At 31.8% G+C, this 22,963-nt stretch overlaps 9 protein-coding genes across 9 annotated transcripts; 5 read left to right on the forward strand and 4 right to left on the reverse strand.

Moving 5' to 3' along the window:
• Positions 1 to 102: 102 nt before the first annotated feature.
• On the reverse strand, positions 103 to 1,107 carry AME1 (Ame1p; the record flags this gene model as incomplete). Its single annotated transcript, XM_064857959.1, has 1 exon — positions 103 to 1,107. One exon carries the CDS (start codon positions 1,105 to 1,107, stop codon positions 103 to 105), a length of 1,005 nt encoding a protein of 334 aa, XP_064715319.1.
• A 1,522-nt stretch (positions 1,108 to 2,629) lies between these two features.
• On the forward strand, positions 2,630 to 4,528 carry NGR1 (Ngr1p; the record flags this gene model as incomplete). The annotated part of the gene is made up of 1 exon (XM_064857960.1): positions 2,630 to 4,528. The coding sequence occupies one exon, from the start codon at positions 2,630 to 2,632 to the stop codon at positions 4,526 to 4,528; it is 1,899 nt and encodes a 632-aa protein (XP_064715320.1).
• Positions 4,529 to 5,874: 1,346 nt separating this feature from the next.
• On the forward strand, positions 5,875 to 6,672 carry MET8 (bifunctional precorrin-2 dehydrogenase/sirohydrochlorin ferrochelatase MET8; the record flags this gene model as incomplete). Its single annotated transcript, XM_064857961.1, has 1 exon — positions 5,875 to 6,672. One exon carries the CDS (start codon positions 5,875 to 5,877, stop codon positions 6,670 to 6,672), a length of 798 nt encoding a protein of 265 aa, XP_064715321.1.
• Positions 6,673 to 7,367: 695 nt separating this feature from the next.
• Positions 7,368 to 8,660, forward strand: SDS24 (Sds24p; the record flags this gene model as incomplete). Its single annotated transcript, XM_064857962.1, has 1 exon — positions 7,368 to 8,660. The coding sequence occupies one exon, from the start codon at positions 7,368 to 7,370 to the stop codon at positions 8,658 to 8,660; it is 1,293 nt and encodes a 430-aa protein (XP_064715322.1).
• A 791-nt stretch (positions 8,661 to 9,451) lies between these two features.
• On the forward strand, positions 9,452 to 11,881 carry HPC2 (Hpc2p; the record flags this gene model as incomplete). Its single annotated transcript, XM_064857963.1, has 1 exon — positions 9,452 to 11,881. The coding sequence occupies one exon, from the start codon at positions 9,452 to 9,454 to the stop codon at positions 11,879 to 11,881; it is 2,430 nt and encodes an 809-aa protein (XP_064715323.1).
• A 242-nt stretch (positions 11,882 to 12,123) lies between these two features.
• Positions 12,124 to 14,130, reverse strand: YBP1 (Ybp1p; the record flags this gene model as incomplete). The annotated part of the gene is made up of 1 exon (XM_064857964.1): positions 12,124 to 14,130. The coding sequence occupies one exon, from the start codon at positions 14,128 to 14,130 to the stop codon at positions 12,124 to 12,126; it is 2,007 nt and encodes a 668-aa protein (XP_064715324.1).
• Positions 14,131 to 14,619: 489 nt separating this feature from the next.
• Positions 14,620 to 15,264, forward strand: ATG12 (Atg12p; the record flags this gene model as incomplete). The annotated part of the gene is made up of 1 exon (XM_064857965.1): positions 14,620 to 15,264. One exon carries the CDS (start codon positions 14,620 to 14,622, stop codon positions 15,262 to 15,264), a length of 645 nt encoding a protein of 214 aa, XP_064715325.1.
• A 208-nt stretch (positions 15,265 to 15,472) lies between these two features.
• Positions 15,473 to 19,000, reverse strand: PYC2 (pyruvate carboxylase 2; the record flags this gene model as incomplete). The annotated part of the gene is made up of 1 exon (XM_064857966.1): positions 15,473 to 19,000. One exon carries the CDS (start codon positions 18,998 to 19,000, stop codon positions 15,473 to 15,475), a length of 3,528 nt encoding a protein of 1,175 aa, XP_064715326.1.
• Positions 19,001 to 20,680: 1,680 nt separating this feature from the next.
• On the reverse strand, positions 20,681 to 22,546 carry PWA37_001333 (uncharacterized protein; the record flags this gene model as incomplete). Its single annotated transcript, XM_064857967.1, has 1 exon — positions 20,681 to 22,546. One exon carries the CDS (start codon positions 22,544 to 22,546, stop codon positions 20,681 to 20,683), a length of 1,866 nt encoding a protein of 621 aa, XP_064715327.1.
• Positions 22,547 to 22,963: the final 417 nt, after the last annotated feature.

Genomic DNA, 22,963 nt, shown 5'->3' on the forward strand with positions numbered 1-22,963 from the left:
TGTCCATCAATTATATGTAATTCTAACTATAAATATATCTATGTAAACTATAATAAAATGCTGAACAAAGAGAAGTAATCAAACTGATTATTCCAGCAGCATTCAACTTTTAGACTGCTTCGATTTCCTTGCCGATTTAGGCAATCTAGATAACCTTCTATTCATTTCCTTAATTTTGGATAATGTCCCGTTATAAGGATCTAACAACTGACATAGTTTATTTATCTTCAATAAATTATTATCATTAATCTGAAGCGATAACAAAATGTTTTGATTTTTCAAATTATCTTTTGGTATCAGTAACCCAGAAGGTAACTCTTTTTTAGCCAATATTCTAGTTAACTTATTCAGATTTTGATTCAATACTAATTTATTATTTAATTTAGATTGTGTGTTATCTTTAATATTATTATGATAGTGGTCGTGGTGTGAAATTTGTTTAAGATTGTTACATTCTTGTTTTGTGTTGATCAATTGCAATGTCAATTTTCTTTTTACCCGTTTCAATCTTTGTAATTGATGATATAATTCATTATTAGCGATATTTATATCTTTAATATCATTAAAATCTTTATTAATTGAATTTAACAAATCATAAAAAATTTTTAGGTCGATCGAATACATTAAAGATTGAATATTATTGTTATGAATATTTTTCAAGTCATTATTTGCCTTGAAAATTAAAATATTTTTGATAACATGATTGAATATTGATTGTAAAACATTAATGGATATCAGAGAAATTTTCGATACAGGTATATTTTTCCAATTAATATTTTTACCATCATATGAATGAATTTGATTATAGTTGGGTTCAACTGTTGTATTTATTTGCATTCTATGTTTAAAGTCATCTGCTGTCTTATTCTTATTCTTATCATTAACATTATCATCATCAACAACATCATCATGATGAAAAGTGTTATTTAATCCAAAAAATCCAGTACTTCTATCATTAAAATTATCAATATGATCAATGTTAGTATGACTATCAGAAATTGACGCTGTACGTAATGGTGTTCTGATCACGACAACATTATCCAAGTCAACAGTTCTTCTTAGATGAGATCCTCTTTGTCTGTATAATCTCTTTGAACTTCTATCCATCAGGTATGTTAAAGACTTAATAACTCCTATAATAAGCGACTCAAGGATATGACAAGCAAAAATTTTGTTGGTAAATCCATTAACCCTCAAAAGATCTTCAGCTTTATCAATGAACTAAAGTTTCTGCTACTTCTTTTTTTTTTTTTATTTTTTGTTTATTACTTGACTATTTACGTGGTTTGTTTATGTTAGTTTATATACATTTTATTTTTTGTAAGGGAATGTAAATATAAAGTTAGGGTTTGTGTAGTTTTCTTTTATGTTTACCTTCAAATACATATAGAAAGTATAGGGTTTAGGCTAAAAAGAAGAAAACATGTTTTTTAGAAAAGTCGAATTAAAATTTCTCCAAACCTAATATAATTTGTTAAATCTCACAAAAATCATCATCTTTCTCCAAAAATACCCTATATTACTTAATCAACATGCGAAGGAAATGTTAAAAAAAAGAATGAAAAAAAAAAACACAAGGACAGATCACATACCCCTCACCGTTAATTCCGCTATCAAAAGTGTTTCTATAAACAAAACCAAACAAAAACCCATACCTTAACCGAAAATTCCATTTAAACAAATAAAAAGAAAAAAAAGAAGCGTATAAAAGACAAAAGAAAAAGATTCACTTGGTTATTGTTATTTTTTTTTTTGTTAATATTCAGAAATTTAATGGATTTAAGGGGACAAACAAAATGGAACTCATTGAAGATACGAGTAGCCATAATTTTCATCAGTAATAAACACCAGATCATATAGAGATTGTTGTTGTTGTCGTTACTATTGAACATTGAAACATAACTGTTTGAGCTAGAGAATTCAGTAAATTATAGCACATTATACTATCTTACCAAACAGTTCCTGAGTAGTTCTCATTGTTGAGTTCATGTTTATTAGAGAAGATTGTCAAAAAGAAATGCAAAAAAAGAAGAAAGCTTTGTGTAACTTAGGGAAACATTAGATGAAAAGTTCTTTTCTCTTCACTTAATTTGTTTTCATCTTTTAATACTTAGTTTTTCACTTGTTCACAGTATCTGTAATACTATTTCTATATATCATTTAATCATTAATGATTAGAGAAAAACATTAGTTATTAATTATTTTTCTTTCGTGTCTTCGCCTGCATACACAGATTTATATTTTTGTCGGTATAGTTTACTTTTTTTCCTTCCATTTTGATATATTCCCTTAGATCTGTTACTATAAACTCTAATTACCTCTAACTACCAATTGTTGATTTGTTAACCCTCATATACTGTTGTTCCACAATAATATTTTGAGTAGTGGACTATCCATTTAATAAAAAATATAATAACAAAAATAAAAAAAAGTTAAAACACAAAATACAAGTTCATTGAATAACTTAGTTAAGAAAGACAAAAAAAAAAATTAACTATATTATTTCCATCTTTTTTGATTATATTTTTTTATTTTATTTTATTTTTTTCATTACTGTTACTTTTGCATCATCCTTCTAAAGGTTATTAATATTAAAAATAATAATAATAAAAATAAAAAAAAAAACAATATGATATCATCACCACAATCAACATATTCTTCATCTTCAACTTCTACATCGATACATTCACCAATATCTACTAATATTAATATTCCGTTACCACCAAGTTCTACAATTGAAACCTCTGATGAACCTCCAAGGACGCTTTGGATGGGTGATTTAGATCCCAATTTTGATGACTTGACTATAATGGAAATTTGGCATCATCTAGGAAAAAGAGTAGTTGTTAAATTAATTAAAGCGAAGAAAAATTTACTCATACCATGCAGTAGCAATAACAACAATAGTAGTAATAATGGTTCTAATCTATCTGATTCTGTATTTGATACTTTTGATTCGGCAAACATTGAAAAAATTAACATTAATGGTATATCCTTTATTGATCCATCTGTCACACCTTTACATCATGCTGGGTATTGCTTCGTAGAATTCGAATCACAAAATGATGCAATATATGCATTATCTTTAAATTCCAAACCTATTCCAAACTTTAAATCTCTCTCAACAAACCTATGGACTAACCCAACAAATAAAAGAACTTTTAGATTAAATTGGGCTTCTGGTGCAACTTTGAACAGCTCGATTCCATTAAAACCAGAATTTTCTTTATTTGTAGGTGATTTATCCCCAACGGTCACTGAAGCCGATTTGTTGACTTTATTTCAAAAAAAATTCAAATCTGTTAAAACTGTAAGAGTCATGACAGATCCAATGACTGGAGCATCCCGTTGTTTCGGATTTATCAGATTTGGTGATGAATTGGAAAGATCTAAAGCTGTCATTGAAATGAACGGGACTTGGTTTCAAGGTAGAGCCCTAAGGGTGGCATTTGCTACTCCAAGAAATTCAGGTGTGACACCATTGTCATCTGGTCCCTTCTGTATGGGTCAGCAAACTGGCCACCTTTTTAATTCTGCAATTAATAATAACAATGCAACTTCATCGATCGTTAATAGTAACTCGTTTCCAAATAAAAATATAATACCCAAGAATAATCCACTTGTATCATCATATAGTAACAACAACAACAACAACAACAACACAAACTTCATGTCCGCTAATGGTACTGCAAATTATTCAATACCCTCCCCATCAAGTGACATCCAAGATTTCCAATATATTACAAATGATCCCACCAACACTACCATCTTTGTAGGTGGATTAAACTCAAGTAATATCAGCGAATATAAATTAATCTCATTGTTTCAACCTTTTGGTAATGTTGTATCTGTTAAGATTCCCTTAAATAAAAATTGTGCATTTGTTAAATTTCAAAATAGAATTGACTCTGAAGCTGCAATGCAAGGAATGCAAGGTTTTGTTATCGATGGGTCTCCAATAAGACTATCATGGGGTAAAACAAACACAAATACACATATTCCACAAGTAACAACAGTAACAGCAACAAATAATAGTGCTACGACGATACCAATCAGTATGACCCATAGCAATAGATTTATCTCAAATTGTACTAATATTCAACAACAATCTGATTTGTTACCTACTTTCAACGGATCAATGTGGAGTGATTCAGTTAATAATATAAACTATGCAAATTCAAACCAATTATTCCAAGGAATCTCAGGCTATTCAAATGAGTTGTTTAACACTGATAATAGCAAAAATTATAATTATCAAAATCATCCTAATACAAATGTGAATACAAACACGAATGCGAACCAATGCTATGGACTATCTTCTTCAAATCAACAAACAGATATGTTATATGGTACACATTCTACGTTAACCAATACTATGGCACCAAAGATAAACTCATTATATTATGAAAATAAATCGTCATTGTTAAATAAACAATTTCAACCAAATTTTTCAAGTGAAATCAATTACCATTCATACTTAAATCAAGCAAATCAAAACCTACAATATTACAATACTATATTCCATTAAGTCGAAATAAAATCGTATCACTTTCTATTTTTCTCTTTTTATCATATTCTAATATATTGTTTCCCTTTTTTTTTATTATTATTTTTATATGAATGTTTTTGCTTATTTCATTTAACTATCTATTAATTTTATTTCACACTTTTAGACCATTTTAGTTATCGTACCATATTGTATTGTACCGTACCATGTCATACTTTAGTACTGCTTGTTCACATTTGATTATAATTTGTTTTCATTATATTTGACCTATTTTATTTATTTATTTTGTTTCTTACTGTTATTGTTGTTGTTGTTGTTTTGATTTTAACATTCATCTTCTACTTTTACTTTATTTTGTTATTTGTTTTTGTTAATAATAGTAATAATAATGCATAATTTCCTTTACACTATTAATTATATATACACATATTCATTATATAGCCCTTATATACATTTTCTCTATCTGTTTTACATTTATTTTACTTTAATCTTTTATTTCTTGCTATTTTCTCGTAGTTGCCATTTGTATTGAATAGCTATTTACAAGACATATAAAACGAATTGAGTTACGATATTCACAAGGAAAACTATATGCATCTATCCTTACAAAGAATAAATTGCCACAATAAACTATTCAATATGGTTTTTAGAATAGCACATACAAAAAAAAAGAAATGTAATTAAGAAGAATAAATAAATGAACGAACATTATATATTTGTATAGAAGCATATATATAATACCAACATGCTTTCATTAACTTTATTTATGGTGCTAGTTTATCACTTAGGATAATCTTTAATGAAGGAAAGAAGAATCAAAAACAAACAAACAAACAAACAGACAAGAAACGGAGTGCATTTTTCTTTTTCTTTTTTTTTTTCTTTTTTTATGAAAAATGTATAGGGTTAGATGTTCTTAATTATGAAATTCTAAAAAATAAAACAGGGTTTCTTTAAAAAAATAGCTCTAATGGCAGATTTTTTCCCAAACTGTGTGAATAAAGCCCTTACTTTTTTTTTTTTTTCATTTTGTGTATTTTTTGACATTTAGACCAAAAGAAATCAAGAAATACAAGAAAAATAAAAACTGTGGTGTATTGTTCTACTATTAATTACTACACAATACTGATTACAATATGTACATACATACATACATATTCTACAATTGTGGCTTTTATAATTTGAAAAAAAAAAAATGACATAGTTTGATATAGACAAGAAGTCACATATAAATATTGATGGGATATTTTGTAGATTTATTGAACATAGTTCCCCCTCCTTTGTGAATTTTATTTTCTCTAAAATTATACATTAAGATGAAACAAAAAAAAAATTAAAAGAATAAAAAGAAGAGGAAAACAAGAACAATGAGATCTTTACAAGTAGCACATAGATTAGAAGGCAAGGATGTTCTATTAATCGGAGGAGGTGAGGTAGCCATGACGAGGATACCCAAGTTGTTACCGACTGGATGTAAAATAACACTAGTTGCTCCAATTTTAGATAAATTTCTAAAAGAGAAATATTTTTGTTCCAATAATGGTATACATACAGTTTCCAGTGGTCAAATAAGTATTAGAAAAGATTGGACACCTGAAGATTATTCCATTTATAAAATTATTGAATCCAAATTCCATGAGGACTATTTATTACAATCTTCGACGTGGTCAATGATTTTGCTATGCATACCTGACAAATTGGAGTCTGAGAGGATATATCATCTTTGTAAACGCAAGTATGGTCAACAACAAATGATTAATGTGGCAGATATCCCTAAATTCTGCGATTTCTATTTCGGTTCGAATATAAATTTAACTAAAGATGGTAATTTGCAAATCTTGATTAGCTCAAACGGATTATCACCGAGATTCACTTCCTTAGTGAAAAACGAAATTGGCTCAATGTTTGAAGACTGGGAATTAGATGGAGCATTGGAGAAGCTAGGACAATTAAGATCAAGTATACGTCAACTAACGGATATGGACATCAGTATCAAATATAGAATGCAATGGATCAAAAAATGCACTGATATTTTTGGTCTTTCTTATTGCCATAAAATCGACGTCAATAAGTTAGTGGAATTATTTAAATCAATGACTTCAATTGAACCGAAGAGTTTAGAATTCCCATCAAGGGAACACATGTTGAGTAACTACACATCGTAAAAGAAATAAATCAATAAATCACCACACTATGTACATATAAAATAAAAATACAATAGCATCAAACCTTTTAGCTAAGTCCTCAAAAATCTAGAGCGCGTTGTACGAATGGAAGCATCACGTGACCATTGCTGGATTCTTTCATTTTTTTTCTTTTATGTGTCCTTCTTGCCCCTCCCCCCACGCGCGCGCCAGTTGTTGCTGTTTTTGTTGCTGTTTTTATTGTTTTTCTCTCTCGATACCCAAGCAGCCCGTGGAGAAAATACGACAATGGAGACGTGAATTCGACATTAAGGGGTAGGAATAAATTGCGTCAAATAATGCGTTGATTCTTCGTAAACAAACACACATGTATATAAATATATATTTATATACGGATATGTGTAACAAAGAATGAGCAGCTCAATTTAATGCACGTTGTGGATTCTATACTGAAGTATTTCTGCTCTATTTGTGAAGAGGATATTGAACTAACATTAAGAATAAGTGAAAACCTCTGTGCTGTTTAAGATAATTTAAAATACAATTAATTTGCAAAAAAAAAAAAAAATCATAGCAGAGTTACTATTATTTTGATCTATTTTATAATCATCATTTCAACTCTAAGTTCTAAATTGTGACCAAAAAATAACGTTAAAAAAATCAGAAAACAAAAAAGAAATTAAAGACTAATATTACTTTAATATATAATCACAGACATGTCACAAGAACATTCTACATCTAAATCTTTCAATCATCAAACTAATCAAATGAGCGAGTCTGTATCTGAAACGTTACGCAGGACTAGTAACGATCCTAAGTGGGCTAGTATTCCCTTAGGCACGTTAATTGAGACAAATAAATTGATTTTTGTACCAGGCTCTCTTTCTGTGGAGGAAGCTTTTAATACATTAGTCAGAAACCAATTAAACTCTATCCCAGTAGAAGTATTTCCTGGTGATATGAACTGTTTAACTTTTGATTATAATGATTTAAATTCGTATCTTCTATTAGTATTAAATAAAATTCAAGTCAATAATCAAAAAGTTACAGAAGAGTGTCAAAATGGTAAACCAGTACCTGTAGGTGAAATTGTAAAATTAACTCCAAAAAATCCTTTCTATAAGTTACCTGAGACAGAGACTTTACTCACTGTAATGAAGATTTTAGGGTCTGGTGTACACAGAGTAGCTATCTGCAATCCAGAAATGACTTTTGTTAAGGGGATCCTCTCACAAAGAAGATTAATCAAATATCTTTGGGACAATTCTGAAAACTTTACTTCTTTAGAAACGTTATTCAATTATTCTTTACAAGATTTACAAGTCGGTGTATTAAACTCTCAATATAAACCAACTTCAAGACAATCCAGAGTCATTTCAATCCATGGTGATGAACCATTGATCATGGCATTATATAAGATGCACGTTGAAAGAATCTCCTCAATTGCTGTTGTTGATAATCAATATAACCTTCTAGGAAATATCTCCGTGACTGATGTGAAGCATGTTACTAGAACATCACAATATCCACTACTACATAAACCATGTCGTCATTTTATCTCTGTCATATTAAATTCAAGAGGTTTAGAGACAGGTAAGGACTCTTTTCCTGTATTTCATGTTTACCCAACGTCTTCTCTAGGTAGAACATTGGCTAAATTGGTAGCTACAAGATCTCATAGGTTATGGATTGTTCAACCACCAGAATGTGTATTAGCTTCACAAACTAGTGGAACTGCAGGCTTTTCTCAATCTAATTCTAATAATACAACGATACCAACTCAAACTGATCCACAATTTCAATCACAATTATCTCCAACAACAAGTAATAACAGCACTGTTAATAACCCACCACCATCATCAAATCTATTTGAACATGAATATAGATCAGGCAAGTTAATTGGTGTGATCTCTTTAACTGATATCATTAACTTATTTGTCAGAGTAACTATTGATTATAGAGAAGTCGATCCACAAACTGCAAGAAGACAAAGAGGAAGTGTTGCATAATGGAATAAAGAATAGTATACTACCTTGCAATAGGCATATAATGACATTTTCAGATTTCTAAACCGTTTTTTTTTTTTCACTTCATTTTCGTTTATCTTTTATCTTTTATCTTTTTTTTTTGTTGTTGTTTTAGGACTCAATTCATTCATGAACAAGATAATACCTTAATGATTTATTGTTTATAAATAACGAAAATCTAGTTGTTTAACAATATAAATGACAAATTTCCTGTTTTAAAGTGTGCATTATCCATAGTTTCTGAATCTTATATTTTTTTCCTAGTTTGATTCTATTATTGTATGATCGTTGACATTTAAGAGATATTCGTTTTATTTATATCCGTTTATATACATTTTTGATGATATATTTATAACAGCATACCAACATACTGCCAATCGTTTTTACTTCTCCCCCTCTTTTGTGATATCTGTATATGTATAGTTTATATTATTTAATTGTGTTTATAAACATAACCCAAACACCACAACATGTGATTATAAAGTGATGTCATATTTTTTTTTTCTGACGTTCTTTGGAATGTGAAATATTCTTAATTCACAATAACAGATCAAGAAGAGACACAAGATGTTGGAACAACACACAACACACATAGAAGGATATAGGAAAATAAGTAGAAATAAAAATAAAAAACATCAGAGCACACACACACACACACACACACATATATATATATATATATATATATATATATATATATTTAATTGATAATTCCCTTTTTTCTTTTTATCCATCTCTTCTAATACTAATAAAACATAAATCAAAAGGTAATTATGATTGATAGTGATTCAAAATCAGGTAAGATAACGTCATCCAATATTGAATCCAAATCTAATATATCAACTACAAACACTAATGATACTAAAATAGCCAATATAACTACAAATGACAAATCTGAAAAAATGTTAAAAAGTACCAGAAAAATTAGTAAGTCTGTCAAAAGAAGATCAACTGCTGATATCCCGACACAAAAGACATTTAACAAAAAGAAACAAAAGAAAGCTAAAACTGGTCTACAGACAAATGAACAAAAGTCTAACACAACAAGGAATTCAACTCCAATTTCAACCTTGACAGGAACACCCTTCACATCTACTGGTGTATCTTATTTAAATGAAAATATTCAAAGTGGTGCATTAAATATTGCCCAAGAATTGGCTATGAATAGAAATAACACTTTGAACTCTTTGTCTCCTGAAATAACGTATATTATTTCCTCTCAGAATCAAATAGCAGATAATCCTTTCCAAAATATTCATAATGATAACAGTTTTTCATCAATTCCAAATTCAGCCCCCACAACCAATACTAACAATAGTAACAATAACAATAATAATAACACACTTACTCAAGCAGATAATAAACCAATGAAAATCACATCTTTGATATCAAAAACAGTATATCCAAGACAGAGAAGACTTCTAAATCCTGGAAATGGAAAACTTGAAATGTTGAATAGTCACATTAATATTGAAAATGATAACAATAATAAGAACGCTATAGTAATAACACCTAATAATAATACTTCCAACTCTACTGTATCTAATCTATATCTTAAATCTATGCAATTATTGAATCATAAAAATAACTCTAAAAACAACAATAATAATTATATTACTGGCAGTGATAACCATACACAATCAAATATCTTACCTGTTTCCAGCACAGAAAATTTAACATCAAATAACGAAGAATATTTTTTTTCATCATCAATAGGATCCACTTCTACCCCGTCGTCCAATATTGTAAATAATATGCCGTTACCTGTTCTTGCTAGCTCAAATACAAAGACTCAAAGTAAAAAAAAACAGATTGTCAAAAAGTCTATTGAAACAAAAAATGATCAAAGTTCTATTCTTGATGGCACATCCTCGTCAGTAAATACCATCACTAGTGTTAATAATAGTTCTTCTGAAGTAACAAAATCTACATCATCACAAGTTTTAACATCAACAACAAATAGGAAAGTATCAACAAAAAAGACGGCTACTTTAAGGAAAAAGAAAACTAATTCAGATAATAAGACTACTAGTTCTCCTAATGTTAATACAACTAATACTACCACTGTTCCTGTTACATCAGTTGCTGCAAGCATACATTTAAACGATATTATCGAATCTAAAGTAAAAAATTTGCCCACTTTGAAACCTAAACCAACAAATACCAGTAATAATAATATAATGACTAGCCCAAACACCAGAATCACTATTAGTAAAACACATATGCCTTCAATTACACCACCCCTTTCAACAACCAGCGATAATCCAAATAATAATGATTCTGAAGTTTCCACCCCTAAGAGTAATTCACCATCACAGTCCAATTTAAAAAAGTCTGCCAGTTCCACAACACCTTCTTCAAAGACTAAAACTAAGAATACCGCAAAATCCACAAGCACATCATCATCCACTTCCCCTACTGCATTAACAATCTCTAATATGACAAATAAACAATCTTCAAAGCCTATCACCGCAAACTACACAGGGTCAGCTACAACTTTTTCAAAGATTAATGATAATAGTAACCCAACATCATCTCCAACTGCAACAACAATAGTAGCTAGAACAGCTACAAATTCAGCAAATACTCCATCAGTAAAATTAACTGAAAAAAAAAAATCTGTTGTAAAAGTGCTACTATCAGCTCCAATTATAGAAAATCCATCATTAGTAAAGTCAGCTTCAATACTTTCAGAACCTAAAAGTCAACTAGATCATAAATCTTCTAAAAACACTTCTACAAAAGAAGAAAAAGCCGTCATTTTAAATATTCCATTATATGATACATCTGTAAATGACTATCTAGATGAAAATGGAACAGTGGTAGTTAATGTAATTGATCTAATAAATAAGAAAATGATTCATAATAACTCAAAGGATAAAGCAAATCTAGAACAGGAAAAAATAAACAAAAGAGGTATTTTCATAAACAAAACTGATAAAGTTAACTTAACTGGCATTAATACAGATGGTGACGATATTAACAAGGATACAAAGAAAAAAGCACACCCAATGAAGGGTAAAAGTCAAATTGGTAAGTATGATATGGAAGATCCCTTTATTGATGATTCAGAGTTATTATGGGAAGAACAAAGAGCAACTACTAAAGATGGTTTCTTTGTTTTTTTTGGACCTTTAATTGAAAAGGATGATGTTCCAAAGATTGAAAGAACACAAAGTTCTTTAAAGAGGTCGAGGCGTTAACAGATTGTTACAACTTTAAGATTGCATTGTTTTCTAAACGCTAAGTTTAAGAATGGTAAACATTTTCTGTAACACAAGCATGATTGTTTAGTGCTGTATTTAATAGATGAAATAATTATGGGCATAATTTTACTATATAAAAAATGAATGTTTATCTATTCTTGGAATATCAAGTAATATATAGAAACATATATACCTACATATGGTGCAAGGATAGTGCTATAAGTTTTAATTTATAGTGACTAATCCATCAGTGAGTTTAATTTTGATTCAAAATTTTTTTCCAGAGTAATTGATTTGAAATCAGATTCAAGTGATTTTATTAAATTTTTATCCCAAAAAGGTTTCATCATTGACAAAAATTTCAAATATACGATAACAATTTTATATTCATGATCAGTCTTTTTAACATTCTTTGCCTTTTTAATAGAATCTCTGATAATATTTGTTAATTCAGACATTCTTTGTATAGTTAAATTGATAGCCATATTAGTATCATCTTCTTTTTCTTTCGTATCATTGTTATTAACAACTACGTCCTTTCTCTCAGTGTTAGAGATTTGCATACTAGATAATTTATCTACCAATTCCTTTTCTTTTGTTTGATCTGAATAGTATAATCCATTATCATCCACTTCTTTGATCTTAGGAAACTTCGTAGTGAAGAGGTGTCTTAATATCCCGATGATTAAATATTTCCCTTCAATGTATGGAAAGTCGGATAAAACATTGGTGATAAATTGGAATGCAATTGATTCAGGGGCACAAACCAATAATCGCGTAAATAAAGTAAATTGAATAGTCTTACTTTCCGCTCTCTTTTCTAGGGACACTTTAATTAAAAAACATTCCAAGAATGCAGATAATATAAATGGTGATAGCTGGGACATTTGTTTTCTCAAATCTAGACAAGAGTTATTATTAACACAAATCCATATTAAATATCTTATTGCACCATCCACAGCACTATTTGAGTATATCTTAGACATAATGTCCAGAGATACAAATCTTAAAAATAGATATATTGTATCATTTAATGGAATATCAGGATATAAATGTTTCTTTGACACCAAATAATGTAAACTTGACAAGACTATAATTCCCTGTGGATACAATGGCAAATTTGTGTCGTGAGACATTCTTTGTATGTGATAAGATAGAGATAGTTTAATTACACCTTTGCTTATCAATCTTTGTGCTTCTAATGTAGGCACATCTTCAATTTTCGGCAATGCTTTGTAAATTCTTTTACATTCATTGATGCAATTAATTAATTCTTCCTTTAAATCAACATCAAAGGATAATGCTAAATCATAGAATCGAAATTTTGTATCTAATAGTTGTTCATAAAATGGCACTGGAAGAACTTTTTGATGACTCATTTTATAGTATATCTGTACTTCACTACGATCTGTAGTACCATTGAGACCTTCCGCAATGGCAAAAGTACAAAGATATCTTAATAAATTTCTCTGGATCTCTATCTCTTTATCAACAATATTCTGTAATTCAACACCCTCTAATATGGTACCATCTTTTAATTCCACCTGCTTTGGTGGATCATTTGGGATATAATTTTTACAAAATATATAGATTCTACGAAGAATGATAGACGGATCTTCCATAGTACGCTTATTTGTACTGATAACATCTTCAAAGGAAGTGACTACAATCTTTAAATATTTAGAAGGGTATAGTGTGTCTATTCTCTTCAAACTATTGGATATTAATTCATAAACCAAATGCAATTTTAAACCAACAAAGAAATCACCTGGATATCTATCCATATTGGCCCTATTAATCACTTCTGTCTCTGTTGGTTCATGATCATTTTTAGTTACTTGCAAATATTGTATAGTTTCATCTTCAGCAGATAATTTACTTAAAATTTCACAACTAGAAATTAATAATTCTCTTGGATTTCCATATAAAGCATTCGACATAAAACATTTCATAATGAGAGAGAAAATTTTATTATTCTTCAAAACTTCATAATGCTTAATATTTTTACCAGAGATCCATCTAATTAATTGTTTAGGCATATCCCAACTAATTGTAAATGTGACATCTCTTCTCTCTTTTAATTGTTCATCCAAAATTTCTAAAAACTGTTGTTTATCCTCTAAAGTACCTTCTTTATCTAATTGATCACCATACATCTCAATTAAAGTAACCAAAGAGACAGGGTCGTCTAAGCCATTTTGAAACGCATCTAAAAGGTCGATCTTAATTTCTTCTAAATCAATCATCTTGCCTTCTTAAAGCACAATAAGCAAGAATGAAGAAGTATCGTTAAAAAATTTAATATTATTGCTGTTCTTCTTTTATTTTGACAAAGAAGCAAAATTCGATGTTAAAATATACTTAAACATGAGTAGAAAATAAATATACAACACAGAAAGAAAGCAATTCTTTCTTTACAGAAATAAAAAAACATATGCTCCTCCTCCCCACATAAATTTCTTTTGATAGTTTTGAGTCTATTCAGAATTTGCGGGTAAAAAAAAATATACAGTCAAAAATTTCAAAACAAGGTCCAAGTGATTACAAACATAATAAAAACCGTTGTAAATTAGTCTAAAATTCTAAGAATAAACCATTCCAGTTATACACACACAGAACTACCCACTTGCAGCTGTATATTTTGATAGTTCTGACAGAATCAGCCAATATCCTAAACTCCTGCAGTTTCACAATCTTACAATTATAGAATGCCATAGTAAATAGAAGTTCTATCAATGACGAGTAAAGATAGCTATGATAAAGAATCACCAGTAAAACGTGTGGATTCGAACGAACCAACTATCTCACTTGAGACACAAACCAAGAGATCAGAATCTGCTAATGACTCTACAACGTCACACGAAATATATAAAGTACAAAAGAAATTAGAGTCCTATACAAAAAGGTTGTCTCAATTGGGCTTAGGTCTAGATAGTGAAACAAGTAGTAGCGAATTCTCTCAAACTTCTTCAAATTATTTGGTTCCAGAAGACAATACTCAGATACATGTTAGAGGATATTTCTCTGTTGAAAACACACAGTCGCTAACTAAAGAAGATCCAGATAATGATAAAGTGTATGGTCATACAAAATTAAGTTCCCCAGAAGATCCATCAGGTATGAAAGTTAAGGTCAAGTTCCAGCCCATAGGATCCATTCCTTCTTTGAAACCTAAGAACACATGTGTAATATCTTATAATAAACCATTCTCTACCATAATTCTCTTTTTGAAGAAAAGAATAAAGGTTAATCATGTCTTCTGTTATATTAATAATTCTTTTGCACCTAGTCCTGATGAAAGAGTGGGAGATCTTTGGAATCAATTCAAAGTGAATGATGAACTTATAATTAGTTATTGTGCAATTGTTGCATTTGGTTAACTATATAATATTTCCATATAATCAAATTGTATAGGTAGTTTATTGAAATAACAATATATGTATATAATGCTATTAAACTATTTTACAAAATTACATGACATCACATAAAATGATTATTAAATGAATATCAATCAATACACATAAAAAATAAACGATAGTTTTCATCTCTATCTTAAAAAAAAAAACGTTATCATATCATTAACCATCTTTATGGTTTGACTTCTTCTAAAACAACTAATAAATCAGAAGCGTCAACATTTTCTCCACCATCAACTAATACCTCTTTCACTTGACCATCAGTTTGTGCAGAGATAACCATTTCCATCTTCATTGCACTTAAGACAGCTACAGCTTCACCTTTCTTGATTAAAGAGCCCTTGTGAACCTTAACTTCCACAATAACACCAGCCATTGGGGCACCAATTTGGAATGGATCATGGTTATCAGCCTTTGGTTTAGCAACAGTTTCCACCTTTTGAGATCTGTCAACAGTTGGGATCTTTCTAGTTTCACCATTCAACTCAAAGTAAACACCTCTGATACCAGTTTCTTTATCTAAATCACCAACTGCTTGTAATTTGATAATTAAAGTTTTACCTTGTTCAATGGTAACTTCAATTTCTTCACCCACAATAGCAGGAGCTAAGAAGCTTCTAGTTGGTAAAACAGATAAATCACCGTATTTCTCTCTAATCTTTTGGAAATCTTCATAAACCTTTGGATACATGTTGTATGAAGCTACATCACATTCAGTGATATCACCAAATCTGTTGATCAAATCTTCCTTGATGCCTTCTAAATCAAATGGAGCTAATTCTAAACCTGGACGAGTAGTTAATTTTCTTCTCTTATTTCTTAACACATTGGATCTTAATGGTTCTGGGAAACCACCGTATGGTTGACCAATTAAGCCTTCGAAGAAGTCCATAACAGAATCTGGGAAATCTAAAGAATTTGCCAATCTTCTAACATCATCAGAAGTCAACTTATTGGTAACCATAAACTGGGCTAAATCACCAACAACTTTAGAAGTTGGAGTAACTTTAACGATATCACCAAGCAAGTAATTGGCCTCTCTGTATGCTCTCTTAGTTTCAGCCCATTGTTCACCTAAACCTAATTGTTGTGCTTGGAATAATAAGTTAGTTAATTGACCACCTGGAATCTCGTGTTGATAGACTTCTGGGTCTGGTCCTTTTAAATCGGCACCGAAACATGAATATAATAATCTTATTTCAGCCCAATATGCATCTAGTTGACGAACATAACTTTCATTGACACCTGTGTTAACTAGGCCATCCAATGAAGCTAATAAAGCATTAATAGAGGCTTGAGATGTCAAACCAGACATAGAATTGATAGCCACATCAACAACATCTGCACCAGCTAAGGCACACGCAGCATTGGAAGCCACTGCAGTGCCAGCAGAGTCATGAGTATGGACATGGATTGGTAAATCAGGGTATTTAGCTCTCAATGTACCGATCAACAACTTGGCAGCAGCTGGTTTCAAAGTACCGGCCATATCTTTGATACCTAAGATATGGGTACCCATTTGAACAATCTTTTCAGTGATTTCTAAATAATAATCCAAATTGTATTTTTTACCTGGTTCTAGCATGTCACCTGAGTAACAGATAGTAGCTTCAACGACACCACCAGCTTTCTTAACAGCATCCACACCGACCTTCAATTGTTCTAAATCGTTTAATGCATCAAAGACTCTAAAGATATCAACGCCGTTCTCCTTAGCTTGTTTAACGAAATGATCAATGGCATTATCTGGCAAGGAGGAATAAGCGACACCATTGGCACCACGTAACAACATTTGGAATGGGATATTTGGGACTAATTTTCTCAACTTTCTTAATCTTTCCCATGGATCCTCGTGCAAGAATCTCATAGCAACATCAAAAGTGGCACCACCCCAACATTCAAGAGCAAAAGCACCAGATAAAGCATGTGCAGTGGTTGGAGCAATGGCGACAAGATCATAAGTTCTGACTCTGGTAGCTAATAAAGATTGATGTGCGTCTCTCCAAGTAGTATCCATTAATAAAGTACCATCAAATTTCCTGACTTGTCTTGCAAATTCTTCTGGCCCCTTTTCTAGTAACACTTGTCTCCAACCACTTGGAGGAGCTATGTTATGGACATCGAGGATATCACCATTGTTTGTGTACAAATGTGGGATGTCTGGGTTCTTATGCAATTTTGGAAGACCAACTTGACCTTTAATAGAAGAACCGTTGACTACTAAATCTGCTAAGTAATGTAACAATTTCTGTGCTCTATTCTGAGATGAAACCATTTTAAACAGTTGTGGGGTATCATCAATGAAAGTGGTCCAATAGTCACCGGAGATGAACACAGGATGCATCAACAAAGTTAACAAGAATGGGATATTGGTCTTTACACCTCTAATTCTGAATTCGATCAAAGCACGGATCATCTTACGGCGAACGATTTCGTAGGTGGACCCTGAACAAGAACATTTAACTAACATGGAATCATAATGAGGGGAGATGATGGCACCAGAATAGGCATTACCACCATCTAACCGGACACCATTACCACCAGCAGATCTGTAGACTTCCAGCCTACCGGTATCTGGTTGGAAATTCTTGGTTGGATCCTCAGTAGTGATACGGCATTGGATAGCAAAACCTCTAGTTGTGATTTTGTCTTGTAGGAGACCAAGTTGTTCCAAACTTGCACCAGCAGCGATTTGGATTTGAGCTGCGACAATATCAATGCCTGTAATTTCCTCTGTGATGGTATGTTCCACTTGAATTCTTGGGTTAATTTCGATGAAATAGTGTCTGTTTTGGTTATCGACCAAGAATTCTGCGGTACCTGCGTTTTGGTAGCCGGCTTCCTTAGCCAGTTTGACGGCGTCTGTCAAGATGGCATTTCTCACTTTCAAGGGCAAAGTCTTTGCTGGAGCCACTTCCACGACCTTCTGGTGTCTTCTTTGCACGGAACAGTCTCTCTCAAAAAGATGTACCACATTACCGTAGTTGTCGGCCAACAATTGGACCTCGATATGTTTTGGTTTATCCAGGAATCTTTCCACAAAACAGGTACCGTTGCCAAAGGCTGTCTTGGCTTCCGAAGAAGCACGTTTAAATGCGTCAGCGATGTCCTCACCTTCTCTAACGACTCTCATACCTCTACCACCACCACCGTAGGCAGCCTTGATGATGACAGGGTACCCGTATTTAGCGACGAAGTCCTTAGCTTCTTGGACGTTTTCTATGGGGCCAGGAGTACCAGGGACCACTGGGACGTTAGCTCTTGCAGCGAGGTTTCTTGCAGAGACTTTGTCACCCACGGAGTCGATGACTGAGGCTGGAGGTCCGATCCAAGTGATGCCTGCTTGGGCCACTTTAGTGGCGAATTCTGAATTTTCAGAAAGAAACCCGTAACCAGGATGAATGAAATCGACGCCGTGTTTCTTGGCTATGGAGATGATTTCGTCGATCGCAAGGTATGCTCCAACCGGGGTATACTGGTCTGGCTCCCCTATGACGTATGCTTCATCAGCCTTCAATCTGTGGGTGGATAAACGGTCTTCATGGGAATATATGGCGACGGTCCTCATGGAGAGTTCATGGGCAGTTCTGAAGATTCTGATGGGGATTTCCCCTCTGTTGGCGACAAGAATCTTGTTCTTTTCACCTAGTAGAGCGTTGCTGTCTCTGATACCATTTAATTTCAAAGACGCCATATTCATAAACTTAACGTGAATTTTTAACTCAGTTCTGATTTACTAATGTTTGTTGGTGTTATGGTAATGAAAAGAAATAAAATAGAAAAATAGGTTAAAAAAAATTAAAAAATAATGAAAAAAAAAAAAAAAACCAAAAAAAAGCACAGCTAAATTCACACTACCTTATAATATATGTATGTATAATATAAAGACAGTGGAGTACTATTAAATTTATTTCTTATTTAGTTTAGAGTATTGAGTAAGTTGTTTTATTTATGTATTTAAATCGTATATTCTCTTAAGTATTTTTTTCTTTTATCTTCTATTTTCTATTTTCTATTTTTTATTTTTTGTCTTTTTTTCATTTTATAGGTTATTTAGAACATAAATAACAAGAAAGGGAGTAAAAAAAAAAAAAAGAAAAACAGAAAAACAATGGGAGAGAGGAATGTAGTTAATCATAGATATATAGAAAATACACAACTTAAAAAAAAAAAAAAAAAAAACAAAAAGATTTTATATAAAACAGGATCTCTATCTGAATGATGACGGAGCTTAGAGGAGGAGGAAACAAAGACAGAAAAAGAACAAGAAAAGAGACGGAGAGAAATAATATAATGATGACTTAAAACAATTTAAAATGGGAATAGACAGAACCTTTGCAAATATTGAAAAAATGAAAATAAAAATAAATATAATAAAAAAAAAAAGTAGCAGGATTTTATGTGATCACAGAGAGTTAAGTGAAATGAATGAGTGAGTCAGCCAAACAGATGTATTTAACAAAAAAGAAAGAAAGAAAGAAAGGAAAGAAAAATCAATCAATAAATCAATCATACAGATTCGCAGAGATATATTTAACAACTTAGGTTTTTATTGAAAAATCTGTCCTCGAGAGCTCTATTTTTTTCTTTTTTATTTTTCTTTCTCGAGCGTTTCCTGTCTACGTGACACGGAATTCCTTCCTCCCACCCCCTCCCTTTTCTCGGACCTCGCCGGACAAACGTGCAGTGCTTCGTGTGGGATGACGCATTGCCACAACTCCTCTGTTTCTCAAAAACAAAAACAAAGTTAGTGGCGACCCTCGAGGTTCAAAATAGGGTTGCTGTTTTTTTTTTTTGTTTCTGTCGGATGTATACTTGCGACGGGAGGACGGGGAGGATAAAACAGCAAAAAGGCCATTTTGTTTTTGTTTTTGTTTTTTGTTTTCTTCTCTTTCTTTCTTTGTTGTCCCAAAGATGGAGAGGCCATAAAATAGAAAAAACAGAACAAAACAAAACAGAACAATATAGCCGTTCTTTTGCTCCCTTTTGTTTTCTTATCTTATCTTTCTCTCATTTTCCCTTTTTTTCTTTTCTGGCAAATGAAATCGGTTTCTGATAAGGAATCCGTTCGCTTATCAACAACCATCGATCATCATTGCAGACGTCTGTCATCACTAGAGACGTTGTTGCGGTAAAGTCTACTTCTTTTTCTCCCTCGTTCCAGTTATACATACAGAACACACGTTCCATGACATACTATAACATACTATGAAATGACATGACTTCGCATGACATAATATGATATGACACAATATTTATTTGTGTATGTGTATGTGTATGTTTATAGTTATAGTTATAGTTATAGTTATAGTTATAGTTATAGTTATAGTTATATATATATATATACGTATGAATATGTAATATCTATCTATCTATTTATTTATCCTCGCTGATCATGTGCGCATCTCCAAGCACTTATTGGTAGTCGTTGCAATGATTGAGCTTGTCTTTTCAAAAATCCAAAATATAACAACAGCCCAAGCAAAATACACAACGTATTGACCACATAGTACCCATCCCTCACTATAGTAACCTTGCTTGATGGATCCAACTCGATCCCGCATTTTTGATTTTTCTCTGATCCATGAAATAAATAGTCTTGACCCATTGACGGCATTTCACATCTTGACACCGTAAAGTAACTGATCATCCACATCACAATGATCCTTGGCCACGTCCCACCGAAATTACTCAACGTATTCAGTAACGTCATGTACGTGCCACCCAACACCGGGTCTGCAATCCTTGTATGGAAACTCGAGATGCCAACAAATTGCACGGTGTTCATAAACGACCCTAGCAGATGTTGCACTATAACAAGTATAAAGAACCATATGCTTATTTCTTTGTCTCTCGGAAATTTATACACAACATAACTACCTAATGCTGCTGCTACTAACCGACCTAAAAACCCATATAACCATGGAGTTAATATACCTGCGTCCCCAACTAAGAAACTATTGATTCTTTTCAAAATTGAATTGTTTCTGATTCTCAACATCTTTTCATGTGGATTGTCATCGTCATCTTCATCGTCATCTTCATTTCCATTACCATCTTTATTTTTATAATTACTGTTCTGAGCATTAATATACACATTCCCACTTTCATTATTACTGGGGCTACCTCCATGTTTGTTGTCAGAACTCCATTTGGCCACATAATATCCAAAAATTATCTCAAAAGGTACATCAATCAGCACAGTGACCGCCAAGTTCTCTCTTTTAAACCCTCTCTCCAACAACTTCAAATTTGTAGCCCCCTCATTACATTGGAATGCAATCTTGGATACCAAATGAACCAAAGCCAACAACTGGATAGGCTTAAGCCCTAACACTTTCAAAAAACATTTATATATATACGAGATATTCTGGGTCCTCTCATCATCTTCCTCATATTGGTACGCTACAACCAATGTATTTGTAGAACCATCATAACCTTCCTGGCTTTTAACATTGTGATTTTTGTGTCTTGGTAATACAGAATATCCCGAAGCCCCCTTAAAGGACAAATGCTTTCTTAATGGATGTTCACTTGTACAAAATCCGACATACAAGGTTAATATGATATAAATAAAACCAGCGAATTTCATATATCCACCTAAACTGATTAAACCGTATGGTTTTGGCGAAGTTCTGAAATACTTATTGATGAAATCACTGGAATTCAAAGATATGAACACAGTAAAGGAAAGAAAATAACCAATGTTTAATCCGACAGTCTGTGCAGTTGACGCATACGATAACGACTGTTTAGAAAGAATAGTCAAAGCCCATCCATCTACACAGATGTCTTGAGTAGCACAGAGAAAAACTAATAGACCAAAACACCAGACTAGAGACATGATATTCGTATTGCTTATGTCAGTGGGTAAGCCGTGGAATGCATTATCTACACCTTTGAAAATATGATTCTTACTGATTGCCCAACCTAATAAAATTAAGATGATCCCACTTACCAATTGAATTGGAATAATCCAGGATCTTCTTCTCCCTATCCTTCTATTGTAACACGAATCTATGATGGGTGACCAAAGAATTTTTAATGAATATGGGTATGTGGCCATTGAAAAGAGACCCAAGGATGCGAATGAGGTATCTTTGGCCATTGACTTTAATAAAAAGGGTACTGTACCAAACGCCAAACCAACAGGGATCCCCTGGACAAAATATAATGCTACTAAAAGGAAGAATTGAGGCAAATCATGACGTGCCAATTTATTATTCACTTGTTTTTTAGGTTTCATCACTCTCTTTTCTTTTCTTTTTTTTTGTATTCTACTTTATATAGGATCAGGGAAAGGGCCTTAAGTATATAATAATTGGTTATCAGAAATAAGTTGGAGTTGTCTCTAGATGATGGTTGTAGCTGCTATTTCTTCTATCATATATTATCTATATCTACGTATGTAAAGCACACAATTCTATATTGTGATCTGTTATACACAAGCTTATTTTGTTTGAAACGAGGATTTCTAAAATTTTACTTTCTTTTATTTTTTTTTGTTTACAAACAGATCTTTGAATTAAAATCGTGTTTCGATAGCTGTCAAGAACCAAACAGAAAAGTAATAAGTAAGAAAAGAATATATATATATATATATATACATATATATACATATATAGAAGGTTAGAAAGTTATAACGTTGAGTATTAAGAATAAG

Source organism: Arxiozyma heterogenica, assembly GCF_036370985.1.
Source record: "Arxiozyma heterogenica strain weizmannii chromosome Unknown scaffold_16, whole genome shotgun sequence".
In the NCBI taxonomy this organism is placed as follows: Eukaryota; Fungi; Ascomycota; class Saccharomycetes; order Saccharomycetales; family Saccharomycetaceae; genus Arxiozyma; species Arxiozyma heterogenica.